The sequence below is a fragment of the Epinephelus moara genome, chromosome 14 (genome assembly GCF_006386435.1).
Source record: "Epinephelus moara isolate mb chromosome 14, YSFRI_EMoa_1.0, whole genome shotgun sequence".
Taxonomy (NCBI): Eukaryota; Metazoa; Chordata; class Actinopteri; order Perciformes; family Serranidae; genus Epinephelus; species Epinephelus moara.
This window is the reverse complement of record NC_065519.1, coordinates 22732633-22752207: the sequence shown is the minus strand read 5'-3', so window position 1 is coordinate 22752207 and position 19575 is coordinate 22732633. Positions and strand designations below refer to the sequence as shown.

At 43.1% G+C, this 19575-nt stretch overlaps 1 protein-coding gene across 2 annotated transcripts in view; it reads right to left on the bottom strand.

Annotated features, from left to right (window-relative positions):
• The window catches only part of LOC126401239 (latent-transforming growth factor beta-binding protein 2-like), a 103113-nt gene extending 85877 nt beyond the window's left edge, over positions 1–17236 (bottom strand). The window contains exons 1-3 of one of the 2 annotated variants that reach the window (XR_007571051.1): positions 16210–17236; positions 13428–13501; positions 375–636 (exon numbers count right to left, since the gene is read on the bottom strand). Coding sequence is in view for 1 of the 2 variants with exons in the window: in XM_050062360.1 (XP_049918317.1) it covers positions 375–636; positions 13428–13501; positions 16210–16643 (770 nt within the window). In the remaining variant the exon portion in view is untranslated. The remainder of the gene's footprint in view (positions 1–374; positions 637–13427; positions 13502–16209) is intronic. The other variant, XM_050062360.1, reaches the window with a different exon arrangement.
• Between the last annotated feature and the right edge of the window lie 2339 nt (positions 17237–19575).

Below are 19575 nucleotides of genomic sequence, written 5' to 3'. Positions count from 1 at the left end.
GTTTTCAAAAATACCCATGTGGGTGTAGACTAGGCTGAAGTTAATATGAATTTATTAAATGAGAAAATGTACAATCATGAGGAAAAAATGCCACAGTGAATATAATGGCAGTTGTGTCTGACCACCACTGGTATGTTCTTGGCTTGTTGATGTGATTGCTGTCAGCTTGTCAGCTACAGTTGTTCACCAACTAGCCCTACAAGTGTTACCTAGTATGTCATCACCATTGGTGTGACTGGGCCATAGTTGGAAGACTTCTCGTAAAATGTATGTAAAATGTTTATTTTTCGACCTATCCCTATTTGGCAAAGCTCTGAGGCTCATCCTGGCTATAATAAGAAGAAGAGGTAAGAAAGCACAGCTGCATCACTTACACAGGCTGTCTTGTGGTCGCAGGTCGTGGGGTCTGGACCTTGGCGGTGTCAATGGCCTGCTTCTCTGATGGCCTTCTCCGCGGTTGGTCTCTCTGGAAAGGGTTGGTCCCGGGTTGAACGCGCCTCAGGGCACCTCCATCTCGGATGTACACCTGCTCTGGAGCCACCTCCTCACAGCGGGGCCCCTGGAAGCCTGAGCGACACACGCAGGTCTGTGGCCGGCTGCAGGAGCCGCGGTTCTGGCAGGGGGGCTGGCAGTCAGCTGAAGAGAGAGCACAGATGGAGATCAAGTTCTCCGCAGGTCATGTTAGAGCATGTGCCCCTCCTTGTACGAGGGAGCAGTAGCAGAAATGGCTTTCCCTGATCTCAACACCGGGGCTCACTTTAAATTGATTCAATCAAGGGGCCATTAGTTTCACTTCTCAGCCCTCTCTGTCCTTCTCATTCAGCAGAGAGCCTGGAGGGGCTGTCATGTTCAATTTCTCTTGAGTCTTTAACTGCTCTGTTTAGTCTAAATGTATATGATCACTTACATTAAATCCTTATCCAATTTCTTGTTGAGGTAAAACCTATACTCCAGGTTCAGGGCTCAGTTCAGTGGCCCCCAGCGTTTCTATACAAAGTGATTTCCCAAAAATACCTATCGTCACTGATCTACAATCTGGCTTTTGCTTTCACTGTAACACAGGAAGCTTAAAAAGGTAATAAAAGTAAGAGGTAATAAAAAAATGGAAAAAACTGGTTACCGAAGGCCAACCGTAAATAGCTAACACTTCATCAAAGAAATGGCCTGTGCCTTTTATTTGAAAAACAAACTAAATCCAAAGGGGCTTACTGTACTAGAAAGATGAATGTGCGCATAATATTTATCAATAGTCTGCAGATACACAGTGCCGAGGTCATTTCATGGTCATGGAAAAATAATCTGTGTCACTCTCCCAGCCTACCCCCACATCCTCGCATCCCACTCCAGATACTGAAAGACCCGCGGCACGCAATTCAAAGTAAGCAAGCTCTCGATCTTGTGACACAAATGTATGTCGTAGACGGCACTTGAGGATTTATGACATTGTCCTCAAACAGTAAATCAGGCCACCGGTCTGTGGTGGCTAAAGCAAACAGCGGCGCTCTGTCAACAGGGCTGTGGAATGCTATTGACACAGATGCTGTGGACACTGACAGATCGCAGGCAGGAACGCTGCCACAGCTCTTGGCAGCGAGGAGTGCTGGCAGTCGAGAAGGGCCCCACTGGGTGCGAACAGCGCTCTACCTGCTGCACGCTTCCTGTTATTGCCTTGCTGCTCAGACTCTGGGGCCACTTTCCTTTGAGTGAAAGCACACTGGACCCTGAAATCGCTGTTCCTGATGACATGAGCTCAAAACTGAAGTAATAGAAGGAAACATGACAGCGGTGTGTAACAACTGTAGCGTCAGACTTCCATTTCCACAGACACATTCCAACATAATAAGCCAAATCATGCTCTGTATTTGAGTTTTCTCAGATCATGATGCATGCTAATTACAAGACCACTGCATTACCAGCCTGTGGTACAGTGAGAAAGACTAACAAATTGAGGATTGAATAACAGACAATCACCACTCTCTTCTGCTTTATGGTGAAGCAAATTTTATTTAGACCAACTATTCACTCAAGCGTTTCGTTTTAACTACTCTGAAGAAAACGTAACCCATTTTTTTGATGAAGCATACACATTTAGAGAGATGTGGTTGTGGATTTGTATAACTTGGTATGTGATCCGAATTTTCCATCATGGGATAAAATAGGAATCGCCTGAGCTCTGTTTGGCAAGGAGTTAAATCCATCATCTAACTAAAGTACAGGCTGGCTGGGTGCCACCTCCTTGTCCGGAGTCTGTTTAACCTCAAGTTTGGGGATGAAGGATCAAAAAGGCCACAGATTCCAGTGACATTATGCTGCAGAGGGGGGAGCTCGGTAATGTGTGAAACTGCATTCTTCAAATAAACCATCTGAATTGAAACGAGAAACAGCGCGGGGTAGAAAAATAACCCAATAAATGGAGGTTCACGGCTGGCTTACGATGGCATATGTGTTCAATTGCGTGGCGTGTGACCCGTTTTCAGCTGTGAGGCACAGTACTGACACCAGACAAACATGTCGCCCCGTGCTCACGATAAAGTGGACAGGTCAGTGACACTGGGCCTGACATGTGCCCCACATGAAGCCTGTTGCGTGGCCGGGGCATACCCTGCCACTGCCTGTCTGTGTTGTCCCTGGGCCCTGCCTCTGGGCTGTTAAACACATTGTCGCAGTAATTGCTGTCATGCAGATTTGTCTTGCACATCATTAAAACTAATTGCCTCACATTCCATCCATTTCAGAAATATGTGCAGCAATTATTACTTTGCGAGAGTAATAATAAAATGGGAATTCATCGGAAATAAAAGAGGAGAAATGGCAAACATTCCTGGCATTGCCACTTCAGCCTTAATTATGAGTAAGACGTACTGGCCAAGTTTTGGGAGATTGTGTCCAAATCCAGTCATCTGAAAAGAGGAGGCTATTAGACTACAGTTGGCAGCTTTGAACCGTCCAAACAAACATGCTGATCCAGTCCAATCAGTAATAAAACACATTATTAATATGGAAACAGCTCTTTCTTTGGGCTTAGCTAAAATATCCTCAGCGTCACATTTAAGTCAGATTGAGGTCTGTGTATCTTTTCTCCTTCCAGTTCTGTCAAACGTAAGCTACGCTGGGAGAGTTTAAGGGGTTCTTAAGAAATGTCTGACTACCATCAATAATCCAAGCATCTATCCTCAGCCCAGTCATCAGAGGAAAATGCTGGCATTGTACATTTCCACAAACTGTGAATACATTAAACTTGTACTTCGAATACCTATTATATCAGTGTATATATCAAATGTTATTGATATGTTATATCAAACAACAACACCTGTTGTTTTTAACAAGACATCCCTGTGTTTTCAGCAGCAATTGTGGCACCAAAACCATGTATTTTAAATTAACAGTGTGTAAGGTTTAGGAGTCATCTAGCGGTGTAGATTGCAGTCTACAACCAGCTGAAACTTCATTGATCAAGAGGTTTTTACCTTCTTCCTCTCAAACCAACCAGACCTAGTGACTTAAACAAGTAAAAACACTGAATAAAGTAATTTCACGTTCAAAAATAAGTGTGGGGCTACGGTGGCCGAAACAAGCTGTGAAAACACAAATGGCCCTATCTAGAGGCAGTGTTTGGTTTGTCTGTTTGGGGCTGCTGTAGAAACATGGCAGTGCAACATTGTGGAGTGGATGAGGAACCGCTCCCTGTATAGACGTAAATTCTAAAGGTCAAAACACAGCAGCAGTGAACGGCACATGTCAAAAAATAATCCCCCATTATTTTCAATGTACAACCCCATACTGACAGTGGCTACACGCGTGTCGCCACTCCTGCACGCCACTGTCCTATTTCCAGCACCACCACCCCCAAAATTAAATGCATTTTTCCCCCACTCGCTCTCTGCTTGTACATGCCAGCCTCCCGTAGCAGCTCTTTTTATCTGCTCCTATGGCAGCTAGACTCCTCTCCTTACCGTGGATGCAAAGACAACTCTGTTGCTGAGTCTCATGTGTGTCAAAGAAAAGATGAGGTGAGGCTCATTGTTGAGGTCAAGAAATACCTCAAGCTAAGAGACCATGGCCACATTATAGAGACCATGGCCAAAAAGATATTGCCTGGCAAGTCATAGCTTTGAAGACTGGCACTGACATAAATTTGTGTGACGTGACGTGACGTGACGTGACGTGACGTGACGTGACGTGACGTGACGTGACGTGACGTGACTGACGTGACGTGACGTGACGTGACGTGACGTGACGTGACACGACGTGACGTAGAAGAACCGGTGTGTTTAATGAGTAAAGCTTAAGATAACTAAGACACAACAATTCTCTTTTTCGCATGATTATAAATTAAAGAAAACATACTCATTATATCATATTTTATCTTTGCCAATGTATCCCCTTAATTTCAATACACTGGACCTTTAAGCCAAAAAAAAGATCTTTTCCTTACCATACACATGTTAACCACAGCGTTGTTAAAACGTAAAGTTTTGACATATCCCCTACATAATCACGTACAAATGTTACATATTTGTACTTCGCAAAAATGCACAATGCCAACATTTGGTTTGCCGTCCTTCTACAAACAGCATTCAATTAGAGGTTAAATGATCACTTCTTTAACAATATAAACTGTAAAACTAAGTTATGTCTTTTGTCAGTTCTTGGTTTGACTTGAGGCGATTGAAGAGTAATTCGGTATGTAGTATGTTAAAGTTACCCTGGGGCCCATATTGAGGTAAGTATTGGTTATAATTTCTCTAGTGGGTTATAGTTACCTGTTATGAGCTTAGGTTCGCATGTGCACGTGTATAACTGGGGAAATTTGCCATTCTCTTCCCCCCTCGTCTGGACTCTCATTTCCAACTTAGAGCTCGTTTCCAGTCCATTACAATCCACCAGAGATTCACCTTCCCCTCTCCCCGACTCACAGTAACACAACCCATCAAATCTTTACAGTCCTTTCATTCAGCAAGGGGCAATTTGAAACCAATATCTGACATAACTCAAACATGTAGAGAAATCTCCTCACTTTTCGCAGGTCAACAGTGCTACCAGAGGTAACTTGACATTTCTGAAAATAATATTGATAATGAAAGCATAATCGCAATAATCTTGGGAAGGACTCTCTACAGGCTGAGCGCATTATGCGCCATTATGAGATTTAGAGTCTGGGAGCTGCTCCGGAGATTAGAATGTAGTAAAACATGACAAAAGGCTTGACTAAAGGTCCTTTCAACGCTGTAACTGAGAGACAGGAAGTTGGGAAATAAGAATGAAAGACAAAATCACTTTAGAAATGATGGTGGCAACAACTTACCTCAAACGTCCTCATATTTTTGGTGAGCTGAATGCATCAGTTTGCACCTTATAAACTTAAGTCTGTTGCCCTGACACATTGTGTTTCCCTCCTGTTGTAACGCTATTGGCACTTCAGCCAACACAGCTACTGGTGCTGCTCAAGCCAGTTCGGACTTTTATGAACAAATCATTACAGATTGGAGTGGAAATAATCTTAATAATATCTACAACTTTGTACAAAATTGAACGTAGACAACTGTAAAACTCTTGTGATTGAATATGTAGTCTGGTAAACCTCCTGCGTTGACAGCTGGAGCCGCTTTTGGGGAGTCACCACAGAACCTGACAGAGCTCATGAAATAGGTCAAGTGTTTAAGATTGTGGGAGGCAGCAGGGAGAGACAAGCTTAAAAATTCACCTTTCATCCAGACTCGCTCTACCCACTGAAGAAGTAAGAATTGGTCTATTGAGCAGTTAATACAATTGCCTCTCAATGCTAATCATTTCAAGTGAGTGTTAATCTCTTTACAACATGTGATTTCCACATGGTTGCCAGTGCGAGTTCTATCATTTCAGGCTTGCCAAACGCTAGCTTTGCTGTGTACAACCAAACTGCTGTTGCTATAACTCTAAAGCTGAGAATCAAACTTCTCTATTGTTCTAATCAGAACCAGAAGGGAGTGAGCCTGACACTGTTTGACTGATCCTTTATTTTTTCTTTGTGGTAAATCTAACAAGAGTAATATTTCACCAGATTAAGGTGCCTCAGTCATAGATGCACATTTTTCAATCAGTGTGGGCTTTTCGGTTCCAATACAGTAGTTGGAGCTTTTATTCTCCTAACCCACCTCAGCTCTGTGAGGGGATTTTGTTAACCTACAGCTGACCCATGACACTGTGTACATTACTTTTAGCCACGCTATATCGTGCCTCCCCACATTCAGCTTCTAATGAGCCACATGCTGGGGCGCTCCGTGGAGGATATCTGGATCTGGGGGCGTGCGCCCGCAACTTGTAAAGCTGACTCTGTGAGACGTGGTGTTCACCAAAAAGCCACAAACCCCATCCTCCTGAGGGATCACATCCCAACAACTTCCATATGGTCTTTAAGCAGGAGGGTGCCATGATATATGGTTGGCTATGGGCTGCCCTAACAACACTGTGGCCTCAGTGAGCGTGTGTGTGACTGAAGGAGAGGGGTGCTGCTTGGTAATGTTGCTTTGTAAGTGTCAGTCAAGCTTAGTCTTGCTTTTTAAACTTACTGCTAAGAGATCTGCACGAGTACACAGAGGTGGGGCCAAGTCACTGTTTCGCAAATGGGTCTCAAGTCTTTGTAGTTCAGTCCCAAGTCCTACATTTTGAGTTTTGAGTGCGAAACAAGTCATAATGTGCTCTTCATCAAATGTAATGAGATCTTAACATCAGATTAATAATCATAAATGCTTTTAAAAATTTGTACTTATTTGTTAGAACAAGCTTGTTGGAAGTTTTTGCATCCCCGTCTGTAATTTTCAACCCGTATATTGTGCACACTGCAATTGATTTTTTTGTTGACCGCTGCCTATTTTTTGTAAGCAAATGAATTCGCTTTGTTATCATCCTTTCCAACTGATGCTCAGTAATGTAATGTTAGTTCTTCATGGTTCTCTCCTGCAACTTGACCAGATGTTGTCAGACTGGTTTCAAATAAAGTCTATCTGGGAAATTAAGAGTCGACTTGCTGGGAATTAATAATGTTAGTTGATAGAGGAAATGAGGGGAGATTAATTAATTAATTTGTGGCACACTTTTTAAGAAACATACGTTTTAAACTATCAAGTATTTTTAAGTCAAAAGGCTCACATCCAAGTGAAGTCACGAACCATTTGTGTTTAAGTCCAAATCAAGTTGCAAGTCTACTGATTTTGTCAAGTCAATTCAAAGTCATGAAATTTGTGTCTTGAGTCCAACACGAGTCCAAGTCATGTGACTCATGTCCACACTTCTGCAAGTACATCTACCTTTTTGCATCAAGACAGCATAAAAAATGAGAAACAAGCATGTGTTATTGAAGAACAATTTTCAGCCTTACGTGGCCAACTGTGTTCTATTTCTGTCTTCATTATATCCGTATCATAACAGCTCATGAACAAAGACATATAAATAAACAAAAAGAAGTTCTACAGGAAGGAGCCTAGGTCCAGACGCTGAGTAGTACATCATTTCCACCACACTTTCGTCTATGGTAGCAATTAGAAAAACATGTGGCGCAGGAGGCCAAAACAGGACCCAATTGCAACCTACAAACAGACACACCAGCTGGAGTGAAGAAAGCAGCACTCCTGGTTTGGGAAGGGAAACTGAGAGCTGTCCAGCCTCTATGTTAATGATGGGTTTTGGGCCGATGGGGTGTGTATTGATTACAGGATCTGTCTAATGGGCCATAACTCTCTGCAGGGCTGCCAAGGGAGTGTTATATCCCTGAACTGTGAACTGTGCAACCCCCACAAATCCACTCACAACATATAAAGCTGAGGAGGGCTCTGCGGCTGTCTGTGCGGCAGTAATTTCAACCCCGGCTTAGTGAAGTCACCAGAAACACCAGCATTTTAAAAACCTCCTCCTGTTCTTGTAAAACAGAGGACGCTGCTCAGCAGGGTTGGTTCTCATCGCTATTAGGTCTCTTTTTTTTTGCAACCTTTGGGGAAATAATGGTTTTGTAATTTGAATGCCTCAATGCTGCCGAATAGGGGGAAAATGTATGATTTAATTAGTGAGATATTACTCTTGTTCATCATAAAATTCATCATATAAACTGTTATAGATGAAAATGTTGTCCATTTAAAAACTGCACCCTTTCCACAGGATATTGACTCATCGTATCTACAGTAACTCTGCTGAAAATCTAATGCGTTAAGCAGTGCCATGGGTGTCCTGGTGACTCAATGGGTCGTGGTACACACTGCATCATGTGCCTGACTCTGGCTCATTACCTCTAGCTGCATGTCAGATACTATCCCATGAAGTGTACATGCTATAAAACCTAAACAGCACTGTTCATTCATTCATTTGTTACGCACAATAAATCTCTACACTACCATTAAAAACGCACAAGTGCCTTTGAGTCACCTTCCTAAAGTTTAGCATGAGTTTTTGTTTCAATGCAGAGGACAAATCTTACTGTAAGATCTGATCCAATATATGGGGATCTTCTGTCGTGTGTCAGGTCAGGTTTACACAAAGCAAACTGAGACGGCTTGTATCTATTAGGTGAAGATGGTGAACCTACATTTTTTGGGTACTGTTTTGGAGGTTAGAAAACGTTCACACGTGTATGTCCTTGATAAGTTGCCAGCTGCTTTGCACATGTTGTAACAAAAGAAGGGCTCTAAATGCATTTCACATTTCACACTTCACACACAAGAATGGGTTTAGATCTATGATTGATGATTCAACAAATAACACACAAAGGTGGATTTTATGCTTCATGATCATTTTGATATCCATGAAAATGTCATGGTGACAGCTATGTCAATACCTTAAAATGATTTACACAACTCGATCCTACTCAAATTTTACTGGTGACATGGAATCGGGCAAATATGCTAAAGTTTTTGTTTGGAAAAAGAGGAATAGCTTACCTTGTGATGGCAGAGGTAAGCAAGAGAGAGAGACTTTCTGCATGAGGAGTTATTTTAGGGTTGGGATGGGGCCCTGAGCGGCACAGCAGGCCAAAGAAAGCTGGAGAGCAATCAAAAAGAAACTCCTCTCTACCGCGTTTCACTCTGTCAATCACCAACTGCTTAAGAGACTGAAAACAACTTTATTCCTCCACGTGAATGATGCACCTTTCATCTGCACTCTCTAAGACAGCGAGGGGTTTAAATCAAAGGCCATCTGTGTGCTTCTTTTAGAGGGTCGTGCTCTCACTGTTGGCTACACTCGCAGCGAGTTGCCATGTGTATATCGCGTGCTTTCGCCAAAACATTGTGATGTATAGTGTGGTGAAATGAATTCCGCCGCAGAATCTAAAAGCACTTTGGGGAGCACTATGAGCTCAGGTTGAATGTAAAGCCAGTTCCTGTCTGTGCTGCGGGGAGTCTGAAGTCCCCCGTCTGAAGTATTCTACATTGTCCCGTGCATTCACTCTGTGTGTGGTAGACCGTGCCATTAATCCGATTACTAAAACAGCCACGTCAACTGGAGAAGCCAGAGCAACACAACATAACTCTGATGCATAGTAACCCTGCCAGTATGAGCTACGCCAACACATAGCATTCTTTTTTAGCCATGCTAGCAGCCTGCGGTTTTCGATGGCATAACTATTGGATGGATTTCCGTGATGTTTGATACAAACCTTCATGTCCTCAGGATGAATTTAAATTTGTCCAATAGTGTTTTTATGACCAAATGTCACTCCTGCAGTCTCAGCTGTACTTTAATGCTGATTAGCAAATGTTAGCATGCTAACCACCTAAACGGAGACTGCACATTGCTCCAACGGCTCATATTTCCGGACCAAATTGGACAGAAAGCCTATTTGTCCAACAGCCAAGTATCCCGTAAACAAACTCGTATTGCTCCGAAGGGCCTCCTGAAGCACGTGGCTAATTATTATGCAGATGACGCCCTTTGACCTTCCGACTATGGTAAAGGCATCTCCCATCCTACTCTGCCTCGATTGGCTAATACTCGTCATCTTCGTTGGTTGGGTTGGTTAAGATTGGGCATGAGGAGTGAGTTTGGTTAGGGTAGGGTAAGAATATCAGGGTATGCCAATTGGAGGCAGAGTATGGCGGGTCATTCGGCATAATAAATAGCCATGTGCTTCTGTTTAGGATACCAGGCTGGCGGACAAATGGCCCTTTGGTCCAATGGGACATTTTTCGAGTACTGAGGCTTCGGAATTATAAGCTGTCGAAACGATGGTTTGGCACGCTCTAAACTAAGATGGGGAACATGGTAAACATTCGATCTGCCACACATCAGCATGTTACCATTGTCACTGTAAGGTGATTAGCATGCAGACATTGACATTTAGCTCAAAGCGCCGCAGTGTCTACAGTAAGTACAGCCTCACAGAGCTGCTGCATGCCTGCAGACTGCTGTAAAACTAGTAGGTATCTACACAACAGCTCTGACTTGCCAAAGAGCTCCTTTAGCTCAGACAGCCTGTGTACCTCCTGGTAGCCAATCCAAGAATCCATTTACAGCTCAGTTTGAGTGAAAACCACATTCAGAGGTGCAAAGATAAGAGCGAAGCCTCTGAAAGCAGATACAAAGGAGAACAGATAAAATTCAAATATATTCTCCAGTAACACTGCTCTTAAAAGGTCTTACTTTAATTGTTTTTTTTTCCAAGAAATGTTGTAAACCAAAACTTCAAAACAGTAATTCTACACTTACGTACAAGACATTTAATTGAGGGTTGCTGTATTTACCCTAAAACTTGCCAGCAATTCAAATTTTTAATCCTAATTCCAGAGCTAAGGAGCTTACTATTTTGTAAACAGATTTCTGTAACTATTTCACAATACAAACTGATATACAATACAAATTTTACTGACACAACTTGCTGTTTTGTCTTTTTGGAGATTACTGTCAGGTGTGCAAGATTCCCACGGCTTACCACTACTGGCGTACTTTATGAATGATGTTGTTGATGTCTTGTTGAAGCCTTTTAAAGTGGTAAAAGATTCCATGAAAACCATTAGAAGATTTTCATGAGAGTTGAAGACAGTTTAGACATTTAAATGATTATCCACAGCATTCAGCACAAACATTTCATCAGTTTTCGTGTCAGGACAGTGTTAACAGCTAAAGTAATGCAGCTGACAGTCTTGTATTATAACTAAGACAAGATTACTGGTGGGCCGCAACTGGGAGAGGCTACAACATGGCCTCCCTCTGTTCTTCATCTCAGCTACAATACTTTTTGATTAGCAGATGTGAATCACAGCACAGCGGGGAATAAGTTTAAGTGCTGACCCAAAAACAAGATTCTCCATTCATCTCGACAGGAGCTTCAATCCCACTTGCAAGTAAACAGCCAAGCTTACACCTGGCCTCACTTTACCAGCCAAACACAACACACACCTTTGATTCTCAGCCACCATTAATAAAATCAATACTGGTTGGGTTAAACCTCAGTCATAAAAAACAATCAAGTTGTATCTTTATTTACGGCAGTTAAGTTACCCAGAAGAGAAATAAACCACAGCAGAGGAAATGCACTGTTCTATTTTTCTTAATGGATCAAAGCTTTCTATGGCACATCGCTGGCTATTTTCAGCACATGGAATTTACTTTAACACACAAACAAGTCTGCTAACCATCCATCCTGAAGACGAAAACAGAGACAGTCAGCTCCAAACCTGCCAGGACATGGGCAGGATGGAGGCCTCAGCGAGCCAGACAACAATCTCCAACCAGACCCACAGAGACTCAGACCTAGACCATTTTATAAACACATTTCTAAAGACATGTAGGCGCACTCCCTGGACAATTAGTGATCCAATTCCTGTCATATATTTGCTCTGAGCTCAACCCAATTTAACAAGGAGGTATTGTTAAGAAGCCATAACTGTAGACACCCAATCCAGCCTCGCGGGTGAAGCCTGCAGCTGACATTTTTAATATTAGACATTACTTCAAATCCCTTCAGCGAGAATTTCCTAGACGTAGCTCAGCCGCGATATGTTTCTACTTATGCTTGCAGTCGACAGGTTTGCTCCTTTTCTTTTCCCCCGCTGTGAACATGTTTTCTTGTGCTGCCATCTCCTAATAAAGCCGCCTGGGTCTCAGGCGGCGACGGAATAAAGATAGCCTGAGCCTGTTTTCCTCCACGGAGGTCTTCTACGTGGGGGCTTCCAGTCCCAGCTCCAGTCTGGGGCCTTTGTGTTGGCACTTTGCCGGCCGTGGGGCTTCACTCAGCTGATGATAGCATAGCCTCCAGTCAGACCTGGGTGAGGGCCAAGCTGTAAGAGGGTCCAGATGGTTGGACGGACCCCTGGCCTGCTCAGATACACTGCCTTGTTTAACACATGTGCGTTAGACTGGACCTGTTACTTTCTGGCAGGTTAAAAGTATTTACCCTTTTAATTTGGGTAACTGCAGCTCCATGTTAGATGTAATTTACACCTTGGTCAGTGTGCCTTTAGCTGGGACTTGAGAAAAAATGGAAGGAGGCTTTGCACTGGGCAAGAGGGAAGGAGATCTAATTAGGAGGCTGCTGGGGCCAATCAGCTTGTTGTGTAATCGACTGGCTGAAATGTGTGTTAACTGTGTGTGCATGTGTGTGTGAGAGGGGGATAATTAGCAGAGAGGAACAGAGACAACAGTAAACAGGTCAAAAAGAAGCATAGACAGATAGATGCCAGCCCGCTGCTGTGGGGGTTTTACTTCACTCGTAAAATTTAAAGATAACTCTGACTCAAAAAGCTCCAATTCCAACCTGTTATTTCAGTCTGCAGCAAACAATGGTGGTCGTAAACGTGAAATTGAAACATGACATGCAAAGAGTACATCTGGTGTAAGCTGCGGCCATTTCTGTTTCAAATTGGGCCCCTTATTGAGAATATGTCAATGATGAGACTCTGTCATACCAGCACATTTTCTATACAGTCTGCGTACAAATTAGAGACAACCATATCAATGTTGTAACAATTTTGCGTTAAAAGAAGTGGCCGACTATTCATTCCCAGCCGGTGTCTTCTGTTCCACTTTTAATTATCTGGCAGTTAGGATATCCAATACTGCTGTGGTCAAATAAAAGAAGAAGCAGTTCCACCCATAATTAAGGGCTTGTGTCAAAAAGAGAGCCAAGTGCTAAGTGCTGGTAATTTCTACATGAGGATCTTAGATGAAGAGAAAAGGCATGGGGGCAATAACACCCTAGGAAAACTTTCATTGGGCAATTCCACTTGACAGGACAGTCATTAGTTGCCATTTACTGTGTTATTTTTCAGTCTGCGTGCTTGAGATTGTAAAGCCTCTCTGTCTGCGAAGTTTACCAGCTCTAATATACGTAATGCATGTCAGTGTGCTTGTGTGCCACTTCAAGACTTCACATAAGATGACCTCAGTTTGCAAAGAATACAGTTTTCCTTCTAGCTGAATAAAAGAGTATTCAGGCAGAATGCATACATTTAGATTTTACTTACGTTTTATGCAGCGATTGGTTCCCGGTGCCAAAGCCCAGCCTGAGCAACATTGCTGACCTCCACAGACATTAGGCCTGAAGAAAGGAAGACATTCAAAAACCACAGTGAGATAAGACACTGACAGTACTGTTTCAAGCTTTCCTTAATATAGAGGGCCTTTTCATAATCCATAAAGCAATAACAGCGAGTGTGGAAGGCCTCAAACCTTTGCATGACAAACTGATCCGATTGCAAAGGCTGTTATACTCACAGATCATTCTGATGTGGCTGGCCCATTGATACGAACACTTCAGAGATTATGCTATAATTGCATTTCATTTGATAAAAATTTCAGGGCAAGTCACGAAACTCTATCTGAATGTGGAGCCACAAGTCCCTCTTTCTGTTATGTGAGAGTCCAGAGTGAAAACAAATACAGAGTTATCTGAGCCTTGAAGGGATTATGCGAGACACACGGGACATGAAAAGCACCCTGCATCTTCTATAAATCACTGAGCAAATGAGAGATGACAAGTTTTAAACAGCTATAACTGGATTCTTTGCACTCTTTAATCCGCACTTGCAGCACGGGCCAATTTTTGCAGTGAGATAGATGAAAAGGCACCAGACCGCAAGAGCAACTTCAGGGCAACAGTCAACGCGCTGGCATGGATCTGTGCCCCATCATCTTTTCACAAGATATTACAGTAAGTGGATGTCTGACTCATGGTGATTCGAAAAGATAACAGGAATTGACTCATTGACCTCAGTCGGATTGCACTCATTAGATTCTGCGAGTGTTACTGAGGCGTCACAGGGATAACATGCAGTTGTTTGGGCCCTCTGGCAGGCTTAGCTTTGTCATAAATCAAACACATCAGGCCAGGCCCATGACCAAAGACATCAGTCATCACATTCAAATTCCATCAAGGGATATATGTATGTAATAAGAGAACTTTATACAACATAATTAGGATCCTGCCCCAGGTTAAAACATAGATAACACCATGTTCACACCTAGTTATATTTTTATTTAAAACCTGAACATGACTCTGCAGAGTATTATTTCACCACTGAGCTATGTGGACCAGTCAAACGTCTGACAGGTGCACTGAAAACAGAAGGGGAGTCATACTGAGTCAACATGAATGTAAATACTACAGTTAAGTGAACCCAGCACTGCCAGTGCCTCTGGGTACAGTAAATGAGTAAGTTAAGTGGGAATTCCAAGAGGAAATGTGTCATGAAAACACTTTCTCTAACAAGCGGCGGATGATTCATCTCAAGCTAATGAATCAAAGTGTAAAAGCTGCCATGCAGACTCCTACAAGGTAATGTTCCTGCAGAGTTATGTCACGCCACCTTTATGCTTCTTTAAAGTCAAAGAACTCCATTCATTCAGCACTGTAATATGTGTTTTTGGCAATGTCACCCAAGGCAATAAAGCATGTTGGATCAAATACTACAGCTATTTTCTTAATGCACTGCTTTAAATAGACAGCACCTCAATTCGACCATGCATGAGTGCAACTGTCTGGCTGACGGATACGATGAGAAATGTTGTTTTTAAGGTGGAATGGATCAGGGCATACTGATGGTGCGCACATTTATTCTGTGGGCAGTCGGTAAATGCAGATACAAGCACCGGACAAAACTATCCAGTGTCCATCATTTCTCTTGGGTGTTATCATGATTTAGGCTGAAGGCAGGTGAGTGGACTTATATGTATGCCTACAGATGGCGAACCAACTGGCTGAACCCTCCTATTGCTTGTAAAGTGCTCTCCATAAATTGGCCATATAAATAATCCATTTCCTAAAGGCATGAGTCCCTTTTATGACACACAAAAGAGATATTTCATTTATATTTCGGTGTCTGCGACCCAAGGTGAGCCATCCAAATCCCCCTCTGATTATTATGTAAACACTCTCCCCTCCAGTGTGTATCATGCTTTGTCCCTATGGAACAAACAGGACTGGATGCACGAGGGTTCATTTAACAAGAAGAAAAGGGCTCTAATATGGAAACAACCCATCGTCCTGTTTGGAGTCTAACAGAGACAAAAAAAATAGGGATTTGCAGTGTTGAGAGAGGGCCATCAGAGAAACAGGTGTTTCTGATCACTAAGCAAATTTGCAAATGTTCACCAGCCAAGGCTCCGGCTGAACCACTACAATACATGGCCACAGGCGAGAGCACAAAACTGGGGCACACACATTGAAGTAGTCTGCAGTCACTCTCCTACTACGATTTAAATATACTGTAATGTGAAGTAATGGGAGGAAATGGTGATAATGCAGTGTTGCATTAGACTCAGAACAGTTCAAACACAACTCACCCATTCATATACATTTGCTGTTCATTATAAGCTTCACTATCAACCCAGTAATCAGCACAGTGTTTAGCCTCAGCTATTAATCCATGTCCTGCCATGACCCTGATGACAAAGTAGGCTACATATATTACAGTAATTCACACACAGCTCTTTCACCTACTGAATGACAGTTTCATGCTTTATATCCACACAGGTTTGAACTGAAATTGGGCAACACTTTATGACCATTTTCTGTGGGTAGTTATGTTACATCATTACTTGGTTTGCCTTACAGGAAGAGAGATTCTGCTTAAGTGGGCCACCGCCACTTTACTGTAAACCACATGGACTCATGTACAGTAAAATAGGTCACACAAATTCCTTGGAAACTTCTGCTCTAACAGTGAATCTGAATGGCTTGAACAGCTTGATAAAGCAAAGCAAAACATTTTTACAGTAGACTGTAGAGCCCTTGGCTGCCATTCTTACCCAACAAGTCTCCTTGTGCTGGCAGAGCTGGGCTTGCTCTGCCTGCGGTTCACTCTGGTTCTGTGCTGCTGCTGGCTGGCCGGGAGTCTGGCGGTGCGCAGCGCACCATCCCGCGGCGCAGAGACGTCTTCCCGGGAGGCGCCTGCTTTGGATATGTGCCTGTCATCCCCTTGGGATGGCGCGCCCCTGGGCAGGCGGACTAGAGTCCTAGACTGGCTGTTCCCAGGGAAAGTGTCATCGGATGGTCTGGAGGATGCACCGTCCTCTGGTCCCCTTGGCGAGTGACCTTGACTCCTCACCCGGGACTGATGCTGGACTACTGCTGCACCCTCTTTCCTCCCACCTGTTGTGTCCTTGTGACTGTCACCAATACGCACAAGTGCAACAGTCAAAACCATCAAAACAGCAAATCCTGCACGGTCCATTTTGGGCATGCAAAGTTTTGAAAGTACCGCGTTAAAGTGGAGACCGCGTTAGTTTTATGGAGAGCCACTAAAAAACGAGCAAATGAAATAAAAGTCCGCGATTGCGTTACACGAGTTCAGCAAGTCGGCATCCTCTCCCATGAATGAAAGAAGCCTGGATACCTCTTCATAATGCCAGGTAAGACTTTGCGCAAAACGTCTTCAGGTTGTCAAATCAGCACCTAACTACAGTCCAAAAGTGAGAAAACTTTAAGCTTCTCTCCTTCCAGCGATGAAAAACTGTTATTTCAAGCAAACATTATTCCATCTGTTTCAGTTTATGTTAAACAAGAAAAAGAGGCGCAAAGAGAGCAGCGCGCTGGCTCCAGGGCTGCTGAAGCTGTACTCCAAGTGAGAGAGTTTGAATCGTGCTCCCATGAATATCACCACCTCCTTGGATCTGAAGTCACCGGGAATTTTTGTAGGGATTGCATGCGCTTTGCAAGAAGAAACTCCCCCTTGTCGGCTGTATTGTTGCTTCACTCACGGCACCGCTCGGTCCATGTGCCCACACGCACTTTCCCTGCCAAGTTACATCATGTTACTGTGCGTCTTTCTCTGTGATCCCTTTGAACAAGACTATTGGAATTAACATGAATGCAGCTGCGTTAATCGTTACCTTCCATTTAAATCTGAATTGGCAGGCTACTGCAATATCATAAAACTTCAAAAACCAGATGTTTTTCTTTAAGAACCTACAGCACTGATTGCTGGATTATTTGAGAGAATGAACTCCCTTTTATATTGATTTGAATTAATTGAGTGTGGACTAATTATTTCATCTCACAGGACCACAGCACAGTGTGAAGCACTTTGAGTTCAATTTACAGTGCTGCAGTTCAACCTTTACAGATGACAGCACGTAAAATGTGCATCCTGGTAATTTGCAGACTCACAGACATGCTTTGATCTGGCAGTAAAAGGTATGGGAAGCTCACAGTTCAAACTCAGCCTGAAACCTTGGAAAACAGGTTATGTAACAGATCCCATTCATCTCCCCTTCTCATCCATGCTGCATCATCACTTTCCCTTTGACTGTCTGGAAACAACACATTTCTCTTCTCCCATAAGATCTTAAACAACCCAGAGAGAGTTGGCTCCCTCCTCTCATTCAACCCACAAAGATGCACGCCTGTCTCTCTCATGAGTGGTCCCCGAGCACCATCACCACTCACAGGACTGCCATCCAAAACACACAGTGGAGGGGAGAGAAAGACCAGTAGTCTGCCCATTCATTCTCCCTTCCACCATAGCTGAGATAGGCAAACCTCTCTAAAGTGAATATTTACCAGGGAAACTTTTAAAAAGGTTACTGAATGGATGTTTTGAAAAGACAGAGGTGTCCTCTTTCCTGTCGGATCACCACGGAAACATCATGTCTGTGTGGAGACATGGGCTGAGCGCCACAGCTGATTACAGCTCATCTTGCAACCCATGACAAATCTAATTAGAGAAGGAGGCAGCATTTGTCTTATGACTGTCCAACAGTCTCACTCCGCCCCCAGGCATGTTGCTGGTGTCGATGGCCGCGGTGAAAAGATCTGACCCCCGGAGAGACAAATACATGCAGTGCTATCTGCTTAGCGACCTGTCTGAGAGAGCAGCTGGCTGCAGCTGAACTGTTTCTGTACTACAGCCTCAATCAGTGTCTTGATCTGTTTCTGTATCATGTTATAAGCCTCTTGTTGTAAGTGTATAGAGCAGTGGTTCTCACCTTTCCTCGACAGATGCACTCCTAGAGCCCTGTCAGATAAACTCAAGTATCCCTTAATCAACTCATCGACACCACCTGTCATGTTCCAAATTATATAAACGTGTATATTTTTTCACACAATTTTGTCAATGTGGTCAAGTTTGCATTTGCACTATACAACTTGGAGTGGCAGAAACTTGACATCTAACTTAGCCTATTAATCCATTACTTTGAGTGTCCACACTAAGTTGCCAGTAGGTACACCTAAAACTAATGCTTCATTTATACTTCTGCAGGAAAGCTTGCATAGAGCTTCGTCACAGCTGCAGAGCTGAATTGCGGGGGTTGCAGAGAGCAGCAAAGACACGCCGCACATCTCCTGAAAAATGTGTCAACCCACCAGGCAAGGCAGATGTCGCAGACGTTTGATTGGACACCAGAGCCAGGAGATGGGATTCCCAGACAGTTCTGGTCCCTACACACGTGTGAAATTACATGCTATTCACAATCCGCCACAGTTCTATACCTGGTATAGGTGACAGATTCCTGTACAGAACGCATATGCGCACAGCCACAGAAGTATAAATTAGGCAAAATGCTGTCTAATACAATTACCTTGTATTAAATTGCATGTTATCGAGAGGTGTTTCTATTATTTTGTCCAGCCCATTTATATCAGTAGGTAGGCTAAATAATAGAAACACAGATCAAGAGCACTACAACTGCAGCCTCCAAAATAATTAACACCTCAAGCAGTTTAAAGAAAACCTGAACATTATAACAAGGTATAATGTATTGCAGGACTGATATATTAGACTGCATTAGCTAAGTATTTCAACTATTCATTAAGCCATTTCTTTTAGCTAACAACTTTAGTGCTAGTACTATCACCTTTAGCTAGCTGGCCAATTTCAATCAGTTATTCAATTATGTTTAGCTATTTCAGCTCAATCAATTAGCTATTTCAACTGTCCACAATCCATAATTGAGACCTTGTATCCATTGTGATTAGCTAATTCAAGTGTTCAAGTGGGGAACTGCCCATTGGTCCGACAGCCCATTGGTCCGACATCCCATTGTTCCTACCATATTAAACCCATTGTTCCGAAGTCCGTTCCGAAATCATCATGATGCCCTGTGGTTAAGGTCTGGTTAGGTTTAGGCACAAAAACCACTTGGTTAGGGTTAGGAAAAGATCATGGTGTGGGT